This window comes from Tachypleus tridentatus, chromosome 8 (assembly GCF_004210375.1).
Source record: "Tachypleus tridentatus isolate NWPU-2018 chromosome 8, ASM421037v1, whole genome shotgun sequence".
NCBI lineage: Eukaryota > Metazoa > Arthropoda > Merostomata > Xiphosura > Limulidae > Tachypleus > Tachypleus tridentatus.
Window position 1 is genome coordinate 62,893,765 of NC_134832.1, and position 20,601 is coordinate 62,914,365.

Here is a 20,601-nt window from a genome sequence, read left to right on the forward strand (position 1 = left end):
TCAAGGAGCTCTGCGATTGCTCGGCAGTAAGATTATAACACTAAAATTCAGAGTTCGTTTCCTATAGCAATTACAGCTAGAGAGGCTTTGAGTACCTTTGCTCCATGACAAATAAACAGAAAAATTAAATGTAGGTATTTCAAAAACAAATTTCAGTCTTTGATGTGAAACTCCAGTCAACATGACAAACGATTTTTTGTTTGTTTTTAAATTTCGCGCAAAGCTACACGAGAGCTGTCTTTGCTAGTCGTCCCTAATTTAGCAATGTAAGATTAGAGGAAAGGCAGCTAGTCATCACCACTCACCGCTAACTCTTGGGCTACTTTTTTTATCAACGAATAGTGGGATTGACGGTTACATTATAACGACCATACAGCTAAAAGGGCGAACATGTTTGGTGTGAAGGGCATTCGAGCCCTCGACCCTCAGATTACGAGTCGAGCGCATTAACCACCTGGCCATGCCGGGATCCCATTACAAACGAACCAGCCATTCAAACAGGAAACAATTTTCTACATCACTGTACACCACACTGGAAATGTTATCTAGCAGTGATACCCAACCTTCTTTCGTCGCGTATCACGAGTGAGAACTTTGAGAAAGCAGAGAATCATGACACAAATAATATGTTTGGAAAATTTAATAGTAACTTATATAAATAAGAAAGTAAATCGAAAAGAATAACTGATACAGTAGGACGTTGTATTTAACACGTTCTTAGAAACTGATTTTAACTGTTAATTGTTGAGCCAATATGTGATATCTTCATGGTTCCTCGTTTAAATGCTTCTCCGTTATTGTTCAAAGGTGAGGCAGCAAGACTCGAATGTAGAGATTTGGCAAATGGAACATGTTGGTAAATTCACTCCAATTCTGAAGCGTGAGGTTCACTTTATTTCTAGAGAAACATATTATTTTCTTTTGTTTCTTCTTGTCTATCTTTCTGTTTCTTCCTTACTCTTATCAATCGACCACGATTTCTTCATTTCTCAATAAATTGACTTGAAACTTATCCGATTTGTTCCGTGATGCAATACACCCAGACATATTTTTTTATTTTTTCTAGGCCCTTTTACAGACTTTATGGAGCGAAAAATAAAGTAAAACAAAGCTATATTTTTTTCAGTTCCTGTGCGGCCATATATACAACAGTCTAGATGAAATGTGGCAAAAATGTAAATTATGACCCCAATTCATTTGCATAAAAAAGTTGGATTAGCCTATTTTGAACCTTTTCAGGAGGTCATAGCTCGCCAAAACGTATAATCTGTTGTGTGTGTTGTTGTTTTTTTTGCAAATTACTTTGCCATATGCTGACCAATTTACATAAAAATTGATACACAGATACTTTTGTACAGGTCACCCAGATATGCCAAGCATATCTTTGAATGGCTGGTTCGTTTGTAATGGGATCCCAGCATGACGAGGTGGTTAATGCGCTCGACTCGTAATCTGAGAGTCGAGGGCTCGAATGCCCTTCACACCAAACATGCTCGCCCTCCCAGCCGTGGGGGCGTTATAATGTGACGGTCAATCCCACTATTCGTTGGTAAAAGAATAACCCAAGAGTTGGCGGTGGGTGGTGATGACTAGTTGCCTTTCCTCTAGTCTTACACTGCTAAATTAGGGATGGCTAAAGCAGATAGCTCTCGTGTCGCTCTGCGTGAAATTTAAAACAAACCAAACATTACGGAAATGCTGGGTTTATTGGGGTTCTTGTATTATAATATTGATGGATAATTCATTTTCATATAGAAATCTCAATACATAACTAGTTTTGAGCTATACACAGATATCTTACGGTTAAAATAAGGTTAAAAAACATCTCCTCGAGTCCCGTGAAGGGTTTTTTTCTGTCCTGAGATATAGAAATTTTCCTGATGTACTTATAGTAGTTAAAGCACATGACTTATGTGTGTGTGATGGAAACTAGCGTATTTGTAACTTTGTAATTGATAAAAACATTTTAGCCAATCACTCTTCAGATCACATTCATCTGTTGTTTGGTCAACGTTTTTAAATAAATAGTCTCGAAAATGGAAGATTTAGTTACATAGTGCTTGTAAAAAGTGTCTTTGAGGTTGTTTGTTTACTGAATTTAGCTCAAAGCTACAAAAGGCTATCTGCGCTAACGGTTCATAATTTAGCAGTGTGAGACTAGAGAGAAGACAGCTAGTCATCACCACCCACCTCCAACTCTTGGGCTACACTTTTACCAAGGAATAGTTGGATTGGCCGTCACATTACAACACCCCCACGGCTGAAAAGGCGAGCATACTTAGTGTGAAGGAGATTCGAACCCGCAACCCTCTGATTACGAGCCGAGTGCCTTAACCACCTGCCCATGCCGGGCCCGTGTCCTTTAGAAGAAATGAAACCCTGAAAAGAAAGAAAATGTGTAAACAATTGTGTATTATATAGTTTAGTTAGTACAGTTCTCACACCACTGCTTCTCACAAGCTGGATATACTAAGTAAACGCATGCTGTAAAGAAATAGATGTGTTACCAAAGGTTAAATTTTGTGTAGGAAATTCTATTTTCTAAATACGTTTTGAAACTCCATATACTTTAGACTTTTTGGTAAGATATGCGATTAATACTGAAAGATATAAAAGTATTTAATCTTAATTCAAAGAATTCAGTTTTAACACTTTTTATCAGCGATCTTTCTATCGAGCAGAAGATGAATACGTCGAGAACTCTCACATCTTGCAACACAGTGAAAGATTCAAAACAACATTGAGTATATCTATCCACAAAGAAAGATTTGAAACAGTCCTGAGTTTACTAGTCTAGAAAGAAAGAATTAAAAGAGTCCTGAACTTACTAATCCACAATAAAATAGTCTTGAATGTACCAATCTATGACAAATGTCCTGAAATAAGCTTTAATTCACCAGTCCACAGCTTTCGAAATATTTATAAAGAATTGTTTAAAATATGAATCTAACCATTCCACTATCTTAACGAAAACATCACAAAAGCACGCATGCCTCTACTACATGTTGTACTTGTTATCTTGTCTGAGGCTGCCGATCAAAATTATTTTTGTTCCTCGAAAATGTTTCGTTGTTTTTTTTTTTCAAGTGTTATCTGAAGCACTGATAGAAATTATTTTTGTTCCTCGAAAATTGTTTTTCCTTTTTATAATTGGTTTATTTTATGCCTTTTTTGTTGGTTTGTTTGTTTTTGAATTTCGCGCAAAGCTACTCGAGGGCTATCTGCGCTAGCCCGACCCTAATTTAGCAGTTTAAGACTAGAGGGAAGGCAGCTAGTCATCACCACCCACCGCCAACTCTTGGGCTACTCTCTTACCAACGAATTTTTCTGCTTGTTTCAGTGGAATTGACCGTCATATTATAACGCTTCCACGGATGAAAGGACGAACATGCTTGGTGTGAAGGAGATTCGAACCCGCGACCCTCTGATTACGAGTCGAGTGCTTTAACCACCTGGCCATGCCGAGCCTCTTCTTTGTTGGAAATTAAAGTGATAAAAAATATTTTTTTCTGTGAATTACACTTGAGGGGTCTTGCTTTACATATTTTATAATATTAATAGTTTTTTTGTCAAGAATAATGTTTCTTTCTAAAAACAAACAAATTCCTAAAACGTACTGTCTAATAAAATAAAATTAAATAATTGATCCTTTCGAGAATGTTTTCCAGTTCTGTTTTATATACAAGAAGATAAGAAAAAAGTTAATTCCTAACCTTAAAGTGGATTACAAAATTCCTACAAGTGATATGACTTTTTTGTTTTGATGTCTCGTTATGGAAACTAACATACCTGAAAAATATGTCATTGTATTATCCACTGAAATGGAGGTAAAACTGTATCAAAAAATGTATATATTATTAAAAATGGTGGAAGCTACTTTGTTACTTGATTCATCTTTTATTTCCCTCTATAAACATCCCAAAAAGAATCTTTAGTCTCTTCATGATGCATCTTGAAAAATGTATATGAATGGAGTTTCGAACATATTTACTTTATTTTCCTTTTAATTTGCAATAATAATAAACTTCATCTGATAAAGTATATTGTATAGAATAATTCAATTATCAAATAAATAGTAATAATTACGAAGGAAGAGTGAGATCAAACAAAATATCAAAGTATTTCTTCATTTTATCAGTTGTATCTGTATCATTGCAAAATATTTGTTTTAAGAGCCTTCCTTTTCTTATGTATTTCTAGGTTACGAATGATGATGAAATATCATGAACTACTATTTAAACACATCTGAACCACTGGCGAAGAAGCGGATAAAACTAAACAAGAAGCTGAGTACAGCTATGTCATCATCAGTCTGGTTAAATAACAGAACCATCTTGAAGATTCAGTTTGGTCCACTATAAAATGTGAAGTTAAATAATGAACTTATATGGGTGGCTGTATAGTGTTGAGGAAGGTATAACTGGCTTCATCTAATTAATGTAACTTTCGCTTTCCAATATAGCTTAGAAGCGCATGACTGCAGCTAACTCGTGAAGATAGATAAATAGATTTTTTTAGTATTTCACTGATTATTAACTTATTGTACCTTTAGGCAACCGTTAAAAACCTATTAATAATATTCCCTTCTATGTATCTACAATCTGCTCAATATGTTGTAAGAAAAGCTATCCTGTAGATGTCTTTAAATTAATTCGACTGTTTTCAGTAATCGACGTTTGGTTTAACGATCATCACAAGTTATTGGTTGGCACACTAAAAACCTAACACTTCCGATACTGAAAGCTAACGACGGGAAATGAGGTTTAAGTGAATAAACAGACAGATTGAGTGAATGAATACAATTCAATATAGAAAAAAAAAAAGCTAAGTTTATGTTTTCCACCGGAAATACGTACCCGGAAACCACTGAGTTTGTGTTAGCGGAGGTGGGTGTATTAAGAGAACCGATAGGCGATGTGGTTGCTCGTATTACTGTTCTGTAGAAACACTTTTCCTCCGTTACTCGACAGCTAATACAAGAAAAAATGTGAAGGTTTAAATATACAATAAGTAAAAATAGTAATAACAACTGCTTCTTTGCATTTTAAATGTAAAGAGGTTTAAGTGGTCAGAATTTTCAACCATGGCATTCTATTTGTTGAATAATGAAGGTAGAAAACCATTACTTGGAATCCTGTGTTTCTTATTGATTTATCCATTGTTCTTAGTGAACTCTGAACTTGACTGTCCAAGCTCTTGTTTTTGTGACGACAAGGAACAGTTTGTGAGTTGCGTTGGCGATGGATTGTGGCACATGCCTTCTAACATACCTACGTCAGCTGTGAGACTTGAATTGCGAAACTATATAATTCCAACTTTATCAAATAAAGTTCTGAAGAAATTGACTGAATTGCAAGAGCTTAAAATCCATCAGTCCAAAATTCGTTACATCGAAAACGGGACTTTCCTTGGATTAAAAAATCTTCAGCGATTAGAGTTAAGTCTAAATCTTTTAGAAGGACTAAATGTCGCCATTTTTCTTGGACTGAATGATCTGCGATACTTAGATTTATCTTCCAACAAACTAACCAGTACTGAGGAGGCTTTTCAAGACTTAAAGCTGGTAGAACAATTGAATCTTAGGGACAACAAACTAACCACAATAACATCATCAAGTCTAGACGGTCTTCACAAGGTTCAATATCTTAACTTGGATTCTAATAATATCTCTAACATAGAGGTGGGGGCTTTCCAACACCTGACTAACCTTGCCCACTTAATTCTCAGCAACAACCCCTTAACCCAGTTGTCACGTCTTGATTTTTTTGGCTCCAGACTCCAATATATTGACTTCTCTCACGTAGGGTTGAAACATGTACCACAGAGTCTGACAAGGTTTGTACGGGATCTGAGATTGGCCAAGAACAATATTTCACAAATAGGAGCCGGGGACTTTGACAGCTATCCTTACCTTGGTCTTCTTGTCCTTGACGATAACAACATAACAAAAATAGAAAATGATGCCTTTGGCAGATTGGAATATCTCGTGCGTTTATGGCTGAATGGTAATCTTCTTGAGAAGATTCCTTCTAACTTACCATCTTGTCTGAGTGCTTTGTACATCGAAGAAAACCACGTGAAAAATCTTCCTGCCCACAGCTTTCGTGGACTGAATAACTTGGAACAGCTTTTTCTGCAGAGGAACGATATTGAAGAACTGGAAGTTTGTGCATTTTGTGACCTAATTCGACTAAAAATTCTTGACTTGCAAGCAAATAAAATTCAGAACTTGACCAAGGGAATTTTTGCGAATTTAACAAGTTTAGAAAGCTTAGATCTTTCGCAAAATAAATTAAGGATTTTGGACTCTCAGTGTTTCACTGGTTTAACTTCCCTAAAAACTCTTCAGATATCTCGTACTTCTACGTTTATTGAATTTGACGATTCAGTCTTCGACACCCTGAAGAACCTGGAAACCCTTGAGTTGTATGACAGCGCCCATTTTTCAGTTGAAATTCTAAACTCCACGCGCGGTCTGCACGGTCTTCGAAAACTGAAAGAACTTAACATCATGCATAACAAATTAATTTCTCTACGGCCAGACCTACCTTCTTTTTTCCCTTTAATAAAAGTAATTAAAATGAGTGGGAACAGATGGCACTGTGATCGGAATATTTTGTGGATGACTAAATGGTTAAAAACGACAAGTATTCAGTTTTTTCGTAGCTATGATATTAAATGTGCTTCACCTACTGAGCTAGAATATAAGCCTATCATGCTATTAACCGAAAATGACTTTATTGTTACTACTACATCAGCGTTAGAGCTAGGAACTACTATGGAATACAAAAGCATTAAAACGTCTGAAAGCGTAACTACCACGGGTCATTTCATGGCAAGAATCTATCCATATGGACCTTTTGTACCAGTAAGCATGACGCCAAGTTCAACAAAGGTACTAATGGAAGAAACGTTTCCCGCGTACACAAGCACGAATGGATTTGGGGATAATATTTCGACGACTGTGACGTTTACCTATTCGCACCAAGTCTTCAATGACAATAAACAACGAGGAAAACATGCGGGGGGAAGGAACAGCCCAGAACAGAGAAATGTCACATTTGATGAAGACGATGGTAAGTTACATGAAAACTCTAACCAAAGTTATGTAGAAAATACTGTGACAGAAAACATACATACAAATACGGCTTCCTCGCACAAAGAAACAACTAATTCCATTAAAATTAATACAAGTTATATTTACAGCACACTTTCTTCTATAAGTCTGAATAATAAAGACAAAATCTCGGAGAAAAATAAAAAATTTTCTCAAGCATTAGGCTTAGGTCCGACAACAGAAGGATACCAAAAACGTCTCTCAACTTCTAAAGAATTTTATTTTTCGCCTGTAGCAACTCCGCATAACTTAGCACATAATAACGATAAAACTATTGCTATTATACTGCCATCTAGTTTAATTGGAGGCATCCTAGTGGTACTGATTGGGCTACTGGTTGTCATAGCAGTATTCAGGTGTCGAAAACGACCTGATGCTACTGGATGTGATGTACACAGGAGTAGCAGCAGTATCTCTTATTGTCCGCAGCGAGACGAGGTGTCAATCCTGACCATTTCAGAAGGAACTGTGGACCTCAAGACAGAAACACATCACGGACTTGGAAACAAACTCTATTATCTAATGGAAAATGGAGATATTCACAAAGATCCAACTAAAGACGCAATACCCGAGCCACAACTTCAGGATATGCTTTCGCAACTTCCTGGAGAAAATGGGCAAATCTGCGTCAGCGAGCACGCGGCCTCGTGATTGTTTGTACGATCTCGAATTTAAATATAATATATTTTGTTGAGTTATCCCACGACTTCATAAAATAAGATCACAAACATAGAAATCATTGATTAACTACGTCATAATTAGTGTTGTCAGATGTTTTTTTCTCCTTGGATCCAAATAACACACGTTAATACTTAGCTAGTATTATATAAAAATGTTATAAAAATTATGAGATTCAATCTTGGCTCTATGTATAAATCGTTTTAAGCTAGTAAGGATAAATTGATTCACGGCCCTTTTTGCTTATCAGTGAGGTAAAATATTTCATACTTTCAATTACATATTGAATGATAAAATAAAATAACATGTCCTTGCTAACCTAAGGGGCCTTCTTTATTTAAGCTCTTCATCACAGTTATAAATATCTGTAATGTTTATATGTTTCAAAAACCAGACGAATTACTAAGGTATTTTTGTATTAAACAATGAAGTGATAATGATTGAATAGTCATTTTGTAATACGTGAACTCTAGACAATCTGTTCGTATTGAAATGCTCTTAATGGCTGAATTTTTTAACTTGATTTTAAAACTCCATTCGAACAAAATCATAGGTCACGATTTAAAAGAAGTTGAAACTGCTAGTTAAATATAACGTTTCTGTTAAAAGTTTCTGTCAACTGTACGTGATACCAGTTTAGATTGTTTACCATAAGTGGTAGCTACAATTACACATATATCTTAATTACCTATTTCTCTTAGTTTTATACTTTATGTGTAATGCAGTTATCCTCAATTGTTTTTTAATTATAATTACAACGCTGATGCTAAACAGGTGTTAGAACATTGAATGTACCCTACTGGATTATATATTATTACCGATTTAGAAATCATTGTTGTTTTTAACAGTTCCTTTGCTAACTATTTTCAAGATTTTCTCCATAAAAATAAAACGCTTTAAATACCATATTTTTTGTTAAATATTTTACTACTGGTAACAGGTTTTAATTAACAAACATAATCAGGCCTAGAACGAATCGGAACTAGTTCTTAAAGCGCAGTGTTTATAAAGTCAAGCATTATATTATAAATGTTGGCCTGATACCAATCTGTATGAAAATGATACAATGTTTGTACACAATGAGACCAATAAATATATTTAGTAATGACCAATTTTGACTATAGGAATGCTATATAGGTTAGTAAATATAATATGATGTTTTCAGTTTGTGTGAAATATTATACGACACAAGGACGAAACGACAAGAGTTTACAAAATTCATGCATAGGATGTTTTGTTATAAACTTTTCTTGCAAAACTACATAAAATGTTATCTGCGAATAGCCTATCTTAATTTTGAACTGACAGAGAAAGGACAGCCAGTCCACAATATTCACTGTCAGATATTCGCTTGTTCTTGTTTGGTTGGCCAGTGAGTGGGAACTTATCTCTTTTATAGCTCACTCAATGCGTGTTTTCTTTGTTGTTTGGTTTTGCGGCATCGGGTCGCGAACCATGATTCCTCGGTCTAACAGTCTGAGCATGCTAATCAATTGGCCACTGCCAGCCAATATCACAAAAATGTCTTTCCGAGAATTATCATATCTAAAAACTAAAAAAAAAAATATATTCGACAAGTTGAACCTCTTCGTTCTTGTTTGTTATGAAGCACAAAGCTACAGAAAGGGCTATCTGTGCTCTGCTCACGACGGGTATCGAACCCGATTTATAGAAGTAAAACTTTGCAGACATACCGCTGTGCCACTGAACCTCTCTCCTTATTTTAAAACCCGAATCGGATGAACCTAAAAGGTGCTGTAATTTACTGACAGAACAAACATTTATATATGTACATACATTGTTTCTTAGTTTGTTTTTAATTATTCGTGCAAGAAGATCACCCAAGGTCTGTCTGCACTAGTTTTCTCTGAATTAAACGTAGGGCAGCAAGTCAACAGAACTTACCACTAGCTCTTAGACTATTCTGATCTAATCGAAACAGAGTGATTACACGGTCACTCATATAATACATGCATGCCCACAGAATGAAATCACAGTTTTATTTCTTTTTTTTTCTTCTCTCTCTCTTTCTCTCCGTGGTAAGAGGACGAGAAATACGGATGATATATTCACAGTCCGACATGTTATCGTCTGGCCACTGAGCTTTTAAGTAATCTTTAAATTAAAGAGAAACGTTGATAAGTTTAAAACATTATTAAACTGAAGTATCAACCGCTTAAATAAATGTATTATTTATTATTTTAAAACTGTCAGTTATGATTCAAAAACAAACTTCCATTTCTCAAAGACGCGTATCTTGCAAATTGTGTTAGCGATAGAAATGTATACATTTTTATATGGATACTTTAAATTATGTAAACTTTTATAAATTATTGTATTTAAATATCAAGTTTGACAACATATATTTATTTTATTAGTTTGTTATTAAAGAAACACACATCTACAATGAGTGTCCAAAAACTTCCGTATTTAGCTACTGTTCCGTGAAACCAATCTGCGCACTACGCCTGGTCACAGGACGCTCTACGTAATTAATAAGATCCATCTAAAAAGCGGCAAACGTAATCCAGTAGTGAGCGTTGCGGACTGTGAGTCTGCGGTGAATTGATCGCGTACTCGTAGCGAAAAGAAACACCGCACCCCACACTTGGGATACATTATAAGGTTTTCTATCAAATTCCCACCGTTCGATTAAATATTATAAAGTTGTCAATCAAATCCCCACTGTTCTATTAGATATTATAAATTTGTCAGTCAAATCCCCACTTGTTTAATTACATATTATAAAGTTGTCAGTCAAATCCGCACTGTTTAATTAGATATTATAAAGTTGTCAATCAAATCTCTACTGTTACATTAAATAGAATTAGCGGTGGGTGCTTTTAGGAAGCTGCTTTCCTTCTAGACTCTTAATTTGAAATTAGGAACAGCTATCATAGATTGTCTGTAATAACATTAACCCAACATCCGAAAAGAAACAAACAGCTGTGAACACAATTGTCTGAATGGCACGAACAAATGTATTCACAGTCGATACAACAATGGCAGCCCACAATCCAGAGTTATCCCTCCAGGATATGGTAAAATTGATAAGAGTATCTGTTAAGACAGTATCCCGTTTCAACCCAGAATTGAGAGAGCGAAAGAAAACATTCAACAGCACGCGCACCTCTGGAAACAAAAGTATCACCACTGATAGGTATTGCCAACGAATAGGACACATTGTTCAAAGTCACGTGCATGAAACATTTATTAATATCGTGGTTACGTTCAACAGTGGACAGGAATGCGCCACATCCGTGAGTATGTCGCAATATCGATTGAACATAATTATATTTGTTAATTTTTCTTTTGTTTCGGATATTCTTACGTAGCTGTACAAGCAATACGTGCGCTGTCTATAATTTTGAACTGATAGACTAAAGAAGATGCAGTTAAGCAACAACACTCAACGCTAAATTTTAGGATACTCTAATAAAGCAGTGAGATTTGACTCAAACTCTTATGCCACAACCAGGGGCCCCAAAGAGCAGAGATTGCAATAACTCTAGACCACGAATCAGAGACGGTCAGCTTCGCAATCAAACATACTAACCACTAAGCAATGACCAGCCATACTAACCACTAAGCAGTGACCAGCCCAAGATTTGATTTAATACTTGCAATGTATTGCCCAATGGATCCTACTTCGAACTTTTTCAAATAGGTATGAGGGGTTGAATCTGATAGATACCTCATTAATCATTGGATTCTCAGTGTATCATGCCAGTAATTTAGTCCACTGAAGACGGTGTGATGACAATAGAATGTCGAACAAATACGATTTATGGCCTTTCATCCCCTTTAGAAACAAATTGACCGCTACGAATTATACAGTGATCCTCGCTGACCAGATACACCTAATTACATTACATATGTAACCAAGCAATAACTGCCTGTTTTCGAACGATAACGCCGCCGTCAATCAGCCTTGGGTGTTAAAAGACAACTGGATTTTTTGTGGACATAACATTGACTTCATACATCTCTCACTGGCCAACACAGTTTCTGGATTTTAAACGATTAATCTTCTTTAGGATATAGATTATCACAACGTGAGCTATTTACTTAGCAGAACTATGTTCCATGCTCCTAAAAAACTGGTATCAAATGTCATTGAAAGTCCATCACAATCATTACAGCTTTTGCAATTTAAGCCATGTTGAATTTTCTACAGTCATCTAGGACAGAGATGATACATTGTGTGTATCATGTACGAGACTGACTGGTATTAGATTAATATTTGTTGTTGTTTTTGTGAGGTTTAACCCATAGCCTTAATGAAACACATTGACTAAATGGTCGTACAACAGACCTCAAGGTTCAGCCAGACATAGTGGTCACTAATTTGACCAGAGAAAGAAGAAACATTCAAAAGCACTTGGAGAAGTCAGAGATGCAGAGTGGAAAGTTATTGAAGTGTCTACTTGTGGCTTTGTTGGTATCATTATTTCTTATATAGGGAAGATGTTCATATGAATGGCCTACTAAGTGACGACCTATTTAATGATTATATAATATAGCATTTTTAAATTTTTTTTACAGTACACACAGTATAGGTCTTTTTGGAACGCGCGTGAATGATCGTGATAAAGACATCTTATTCAATTAGAAGCTCCCTAGAATTCGTTTGCCACATTTCTGACCAAATAATATCCAAAGACGATATTATGGCTGACCTCAACGTAGGTTTACTTTTCACCAAGACACCTGCTAAAGACACCATGGAAATAATACACGGACGATTAAATGGCGACATCTCACTTACAAAAAAAAATGTCTATCAGCATCCCAAACATCATGGTCTTGCTGGACATCTGCCTTGATGTTAATCACTATCTTTGGAATAGCCAGTTTTATAGTATGTTAAACGGTATTCTAATGGGTTCACTTGTAGCAGCATTTTTAACACATCATTTTAATACCATATCTTCATCAACCTCGTATATGGGTAAAATATGTTATTTTATGGACCCATAGCCAGATGGTTAGGGCGCTCGGCTAATAAGCCGAAGGTCGTAAGTTCGAATCCCCGTCACACGAAACATGTTCGCCCTTTCAGCCGTGGGGGCGTTATAAGTGACGGTCAATTCGTTGTTAAAAGAGTAGCCCAAGATTTGGCGGTAGGTGGTGATGACTAGCTGCCTTCTTTCTTGTCTTACGCTGCGAAATTAGCCCTCGTGTAGCTTTACTCGAAATTCAAAAATAAATAATATGTCCCTAACGTGTATACTAACTAGGGAAGCACTGTCTCTTCTCTGGCACACCGTAATTAGTTCTGAGTGCATAAGTTTTAAGTCGATGCATCGAAGAATCTAGTTGATTCTGTTGTTGTTGTAGACAGTGGACGTAACGTAATATAAAACTTTTAACAATAACTTTATGACAAACGCGGGTACTCGTAAAAACGAAGTGACTATAAAACAGTGTCTTCCATAGCTGCTGTTGAATAATAAAAGATCTCTCGTAAAAAAACGTCGTGGTATTATGATAAGAAATAGAGCTTCCGAACACTATGTTGCTATATAAAAATTCTGATTTTCTCCACCTGCCAAAGAATAGTTTCAACTCTTTACAAACACCATTTTAATGAAATTGTTGGTGCAGGCAAAAACACCATTAAGTGAATTTAAAAACCTTTTTACGATCTAGTTGATTCTTCCATACTGATTCACAAGAACATTTTCCTCAACTTTATATTTTTACATATTCATATTTCCTTTCACGAATGTCTTTTATCGATATCAGTTCATTACAAACCCACCGGCCTCCCAGCGGTGTGTCAGAGAGTTTATAACCAAACATCAGGTTTCGAAGCTTGTGGTAGACGTAGTACAACTTGTATAACTTTACAACAAACCCACCAACCTCCCAGCGGTGTGTCAGAGAGTTTATAACCAAACATCAGGTTTCGAAGCTTGTGGTAGACGTAGTACAACTTGTATAACTTAACAACAAACCCACCAACCTCCCAGCGGTGTGTCAGAGAGTTTATAACCAAACATCAGGTTTCGAAGCTTGTGGTAGACGTAGTACAACTTGTATAACTTAACAGCAAACCCACCAACCTCCCAGCGATGTGTCAGAGTTTATAACCAAACATCAGGTTTCGAAGCTTGTGGTAGACGTAGTACAACTTGTATAACTTAACAACAAACCCACCGGCCTCCCAGCGGTGTGTCAGAGAGTTTATAACCAAACATCAGATTTCGAAGCTTGTGGTAGACGTAGTACAACTTGTATAACTTAACAACAAACCCACCAACTCTTCTCATCTACACCATAGATTTCAGTCACTTTCATATCCTCATTTATCAAGACTATGTATACTTTACTTTGATAAAGCAATTACGAATCAGAATATTAATAAATTAAAAGTTTCTTTATCAGTCCCTTCCACTTTAAGCCTTTAACAGAAGAAGCGGTACAATAAGCCATTTGCCCCGTAAATACAACTTACACACCAAAGTCTACAAACTCTCATAAATACCACTAGTTTCTGGACCAACAAATAAAAAACAAATATCCTAACTGACGAACAGTTTCCAAAATCTTTACAGAACTTTATATTACACGCAGCGATCTGTAAATATATATATACGCACTGCTCAGGTTGTTGTTTTGAATTGAGCACAAAGCTACACAATGAGCTACTTGTGGTCTGCCCACCACGTGCATCGAAACCCAATTATTAACGTTGTAATTCCGCAGACATGCCGCTGAGCCACTGATAAGTAGGTTGTCTCTAAAGACGTTGTTCACGAACACATATCTCATGAATAAGAAATAATTATATTACAATAACGCTTGATAGTGTACCTCCGACTTCTTTATATTTGGACAACAATTTGCTTCCTGAACTGTGACCCAAGTAGAACGCTTCTAAAAACGTTAAATATTTGAATCATGATTTTGATCTCTTCGTTTGAACAAGAATGTTCACTTCTTTATATTTTACCGTTTCTCCTTCCTCACATTTCACTTATTTTGGTTTGAATCTCGCGCAGAGTTACACGAGGGCTGTCTGCGCTAGCCGTCCCTAATTTAGCAGTGTGATACTAGAGACAAGTCAGCTAGTCATCATCACCCACCGCCAACTCTTGAGCTACTCTTTTACCAACAAATAGTAAAGTTGACCGGCACATTATAACACTCCCCCCCCCCGACTGAAAGGATGAGCAGGTCTGGTGTGACGGGAATTCGAACCCACGACCCTCGGATTACGAGTCGAGTGCCTTAACCACCAGGCCACACTGGACCCATTTCCCTTATATCTATTCTATACTGGCTTCAACTATCTTGGTTTTTCTCTTTAAAAAAGTTAAGCTAGGGTTTTCTTTATTCACTAGCTCGGTGACGTCAAGTTATTTATTAGAACGAGTTATTTTTTAACACACTTGTCTTTATTTTTATATTTATTTTTGTTTGATAAAGCACTTTTTAAAGTTATTTTTATTGTCAATTAATGCATAACGTTATCACACGTTACACTTTTTACAGTGGGATATTTTAAAACAGGTCTACGACGTTTCAGTCACCAGTATAAATATTCTCAAGCACATCGGTTTTAACCGTATAGAAGATAGATGCTAAAATCCTCTTTACCGTTAAACCCTGGGTACCTGGGGGATGAACGTACCAGTGATTAAACCTTCGTACCTGTTTTTAAAATGCTTCCTTTCTGTAAAAGCTGTAACTGGTAATAAAATAATTATGGTGAATAATTTGTGTTATAATACCAATACCTCACATTCCTATACCTTCTTTGTGGATGTTATTATTCACTGCTCACAGACAAATTTTTTACTTTTGTATGTCTAATTTGTTGACTTTTATGTTCTCCTTACTTCATTCAGTTAAAGGTCCGGTATGGCCAGGTGGGTTAAGACGTTCAACTCCTAATCTGAGAGTGGTGCGTTCGAATCCCCGTCGCACCAAACATGCTCGCCCTTGTGGACGTTATAATGTTGGGGTTAATCCCACTATTCGTTGATAAAAGAGTTGCCCAAGAGTTGACGGTGGATGAGTGGTGATAACTAGCTGCCTTCCCTCTAGTCTAACACTGTTAAATTAGGGACGGCTAGCGCAGATAGCCCTCGAGTAGCTTTGTGTGAAATTCAAAACAAACAAACATTAACACGTCATGACTTTAATTCACTGTATTTATTTACAATTTTTTATCTAATGTTAATCAAGTAACTTATGTTACTCCTCACACTTATTGTACTTTGATATAAAATTATGGTTCTGAACCACACGTTTTTGTTTTTCTTATTTTAAATGGTTGTTGTGCCTTCACTGTTTTAAAATTCGTTTTTACTCATTGCAAAACCGATTAATTTTGAAAAACAAATCAAATCTAAAACGTTATTATATTTACAATAGTTATAATATTTTTATCTTTCGATTAGCCGTTTTCACATTTACTTGTGCTATAGTTTTTAGGTACGACACTAAAATTTTAGCTCCATGTTTAACTCCAAACTTAAATACTATAATCCCTCAAGTTTGTCAGCGAGCAACCGTAGCCATGTTCACAAAGAAAAGTATTCTGTTCATGACAAGTTTTGAAACACGCGTATTGTTCTATAGAGTATTATTCTATGTTTTTATCGTTAGTTTCTTTCATAAAATGATTTTAAAAAACAACGATAAACCTGAATTCGAGTTTATCACAATATAAAGTCACATGCCGTGGCGCCATCTACTAATGTGATACGAAATCATTTTCTATATCATCATCTCTACTTTTTGCAATAAGTAATCTGAATGATACACAATTCAGAAAAACATGTCAATTAAAATATTTATTCAACATTAGTAATCCAACAGAGCTCGTTTCCATTACACAGGAAAAAATACAAATAACATTATTTTTCCAATTATGAATATTCTATATTAAAAAAATAATGTTGGTCTGGAAAAACACTGGATTGCTTTAGATCTTATGTACCCCTGTGGAAAAAAAAAAGTAAACTATTAAAAGAAACGTTGTTTTAGTTTATCATAACACCATTAAGTAAAACAGTCTAACAAAACCCTTACAAACTAATGGTTTTTTTTAACATCACATGTATTTATAAATTGGATAACATAATACTGGTCAGAATCACTGGCCAAAGCACGATGTTTACCTTTAGTCACAAATCTCGTGAAAGTGATTCCTTTAATTATATTGATAAAGCAAGCCATATAATTATGTTCAGCATTATACTACTAATGAAAATATGCTTTACCGCCTTATCCAATGATGCAAACCAGTTAAAGTTTAACACAGAAGAACAAACTGCAAAGATACCAGAAGAACCGAAAAAATCATAACCAGTAACAAAATAAAGAAAAGTGTCAGTGAAGTACAAAACTTCTCCATTTTATCTAAAGAGCATTACAAGTTTTCAGTTTACATAAGATCAATATCAAACCCAACAGACTAGCTGATGTTTTAGCTTGATACAGTATCATGTAAACACATTCCAAAGAGCCTGTTTACACACGCAGTGCCAGTTCTCTAGCATTCCTAATATATAGATCTTTATGCAGCCATACCTTCATTTATACTATAATTTGATTTTTTAAAAGCTGTGAAATCTTTATCATTACTGTTGTTACTACAATCAATTTCCACGACCAATTTTTGGTGATCCTATACCTAGTACAAAATGTTATCCAATCTGCCTGTATGACAGGTGTTAAAATATCCAACATTTAAAAGACTTGCATGTTTATGAAAATAAATTACAATAACACAAGTAGATGAATTATTTTTCAAAACCCTAAGCATGAAACATAATTAGTTTCAGGCTTTGTTTGACTAATTTTTAAATCATGGTATTTAAAGAAAGATTCGTTAAATGTTATTATCATTCAGATGTAATGACACACAAAATCACCAGATCAAGCTTTGCACCAATACAAGGAGTTACACACTATAACAGATATATTTTAAGTAACTGATATAAACAGCATTTCAATCTAAAATATGTTACATTCCTAGCTAACCTTATAAGCTTTGGTAGCAAGCAAGCATTTTAAGTATTTAGAGTGAATCAATTCTAGATATAAATCATAAATACTCACATTGTATTGGGAAAGTGATAAAATTAACCATAAACTCAGTTACTCAGTGTTTAACATTGACAAAATAATTGTTTTACTGGTATTTATCAGTTTTGAATGAAAATCAAAAGTCTTAATAATACATCAAACAACTGATTCTGATATCATAAGATGATGAAATATGCTTTTAGATGCTTGAAAGAAAAGGTGCTTATATCAACAAAAATATATCTGATGTGACAAAACTAGTGACTTTCCAATAAAAAGTTCTACTTCTATTTGTTGTTGATTTTTTCAGTTCTATGGAATATGTTCAATTTGCAATATCTGTAAAAATGTTGTCTAACCTAAATAAAAATAACTATTTAAACAAATCATAGTATGTCTGCTACATGATTAATGTACATTTTTAATTAAAAAGTATAAAAAAGGAATTAAATTAATGTTTATCTAATTTAGCTTTCAAGTTTTCAAAAGGTCACATGTACTTACACAATAATATTGTTGATTGGAATGTGGATGAGTTTCACAAAAAAACCAATAAAACCCATAATTCCAAATCCAATTGCCGTTGCTATGACAATCTTCTGGAATTCTATGAATAAAAAGCATAAATTACAGATTTTATTATTTTTGTATCCAAATTGTTTGCTGGTATTTCTTAAACTTATAAACCTCATCAGGGTTTCTTGATTTATGCAATATTTTTATTTTTATTGCACAAAGATTTAGAAGTTCCATCACATGATATTCAAATATTTAAATTATTAGTCATTTATTGTTATTCTTGGATGAAAAAAAATTTACATAAAATAAATATTTTTCTAACTTCAGTCATCTCAAAATCTAACTTAATGAAAGTCTATACCTTCTAAATAATGATTTGCTTAGTCTAGTCTTTGAAAACAAATTATTTATTATTGATTAACTAACATTAAATCTAAAATTTAGAGTATTTTAGTTTAAAACTTTCTAGTGAAAATGACATTATTATTACCATCAAACAATATTTTGAAAACACAGAAAGCTAAAGAAAAATATAGGTAAGCTGCCTATGTAGGTGGTGAAATATGGTTAATTTTTTAACATAAGAATGTAAATAAAAATATATTTTTTCTCATAATCTATTTTGGCAGGTTTAAAAAGCCAAGAAATGCAAAATAAACTGCAACAATACTTATATAATATTAATGGAATATTACATTAATTTATTAATAAATTAATACAACAAACTTAATAAATTACAGTTTAAGATATTATTCAATAAATCTATAAAAGATGTAAAATAATACTCTAAAACTGTTAACAACAGACATACAAAACAGCACAGTAATAACCTAACAAATTCAATACTTCTATACCTTTTCTGTCTGGTTTTGTGCACCTTTTCACAAGTCGAATTGAGTCCTTCACAAACTGATGACAAGGTTCAATTAACTGAGTAACTTGATCCATAGTTCTTCACTGAAACAATTTTGTTTTGAACGTATTTAATGACTATAAACATCTGAAACTCTGAAAGTATCATTCCTTTTAAACATCCAAAATGCATAAAATCATAACAATGAATCTTCTCATACTGCATTCCCCATGTAAAATACATGTACAAATTAACTGTTCTTTGCCCTTTGCAAGGCCGACAATGGTTAATTTTAAAAAGTTGAAAACAGTTATGTTTTTTTGATTTAACTACTGGCAATGTAGAAATTTATGAAAAAAAAAAATGTTTGAAAAAGTTCTTTGTATACAACAATTTAAAATAAAAATTAACACAATGATATTTATATTCTAAAAATTATCAATGTTAGTATGATTATTAGTATTACTATACTAGTATTGCTACTACTGAATTTCTTAACTTTAAACTACGGACAGCGTAATACTAATACTAACCCTACCATGGTAACAGTACCATTCACAAAATGCCAGTAAAACACTTGAAGGGGAACTTATTAACATTACTTGAAGTTAATATAGAAGATGTTAATAGGATTAACGAATAATATCAGAAAATACTGAAATTTTAAACATTCAACACCAAGCGAGTTTTTTAAAGAAAAGATTTAAAAAAATTTAAATTTCCTACCCTGGTCACTTCTATCCTTCTTCGAAAAAAGCCACACCGTTAGAGGTCGCAGAATGCCTTTCAACGTCAGCATGTGCCACGAAACATGAAATTAATTTAAAGGGGGTCGCTTCTAAATATATAAGAAATTAAACTTTTAAATAAAAATTATCTTTAAAAACTATGGTAATAATTTATTTACTTGGCAAAGTTTTGAGCAAACATTTTTTTCAAGCCACAGATACCTTCGTATTTTCTACTTATACGTTTACAAATGGGACTAATATATAAATGATAATGAATAATCTTTGTCAAAAAAGCTTTTTCAAAAGGTGATCAAAAATATATTTTCGCCTCCTAATCAATATTTAAATATTATGTAAAAATACATATCGAATAACAGAAAGTAAACATTATAATATGCTTTGACTCAAAAGTGAAAAAAAGAAAACAGTAGTAGCTACAGAAATGTATATATATATATATATATATATTATACATATAAAGCGAAATATGTTCAATGTTTGATCGCTAATTCCTTCTATACTATTTGACCAATCTGTATCAGTCGTAGCATGATGCCTTCTACGGCCTCCAGAAGCAACATTGGTTAAATAATATAATTGTAACTACACATTTTTCTCCAGTAAATGTGATGTAAGTTCCGCATTTAGTGCAATTAAAT

At 34.2% G+C, this 20,601-nt stretch overlaps 2 protein-coding genes across 4 annotated transcripts in view; one reads left to right on the plus strand and one right to left on the minus strand.

Moving 5' to 3' along the window:
* The window catches only part of LOC143222513 (uncharacterized), a 56,982-nt gene extending 48,075 nt beyond the window's left edge, over window positions 1-8,907 (plus strand). For 2 of the 3 annotated variants that reach the window (XM_076449119.1, XM_076449118.1), the window contains exon 2: window positions 4,201-8,907. In XM_076449119.1, coding sequence (XP_076305234.1) covers window positions 5,084-7,768 — 2,685 coding nt within the window. In that variant the 5' untranslated portion in view covers window positions 4,201-5,083 and the 3' untranslated portion in view covers window positions 7,769-8,907. Of the gene's footprint in view, window positions 1-3,340; window positions 3,490-4,200 lie in introns of all 3 variants that reach the window. The other variant, XM_076449120.1, reaches the window with a different exon arrangement.
* A 7,682-nt stretch (window positions 8,908-16,589) lies between these two features.
* On the minus strand, window positions 16,590-20,067 carry LOC143222515 (protein transport protein Sec61 subunit gamma-like). Its single transcript, XM_076449121.1, has 4 exons — window positions 19,938-20,067; window positions 19,213-19,315; window positions 18,344-18,446; window positions 16,590-16,750 (listed from the first exon to the last, which is right to left on the minus strand). Exons 2-4 carry the CDS (start codon window positions 19,304-19,306, stop codon window positions 16,741-16,743), a joined length of 207 nt encoding a protein of 68 aa, XP_076305236.1. The 5' UTR covers window positions 19,307-19,315; window positions 19,938-20,067; the 3' UTR covers window positions 16,590-16,740.
* Between the last annotated feature and the right edge of the window lie 534 nt (window positions 20,068-20,601).

Excerpts from the sequence above, each read along its gene's own strand:
- LOC143222515 (XM_076449121.1), bottom strand. The coding sequence starts at position 19,306 with ATGGATCAAGTTACTCAGTTAATTGAACCTTGTCATCAGTTTGTGAAG. Across the intron at positions 18,447-19,212 it reads CACAAAACCAGACAGAAAAG|AATTCCAGAAGATTGTCATA; the intron begins GTATAGAAGTAT and ends TTTTATTCATAG.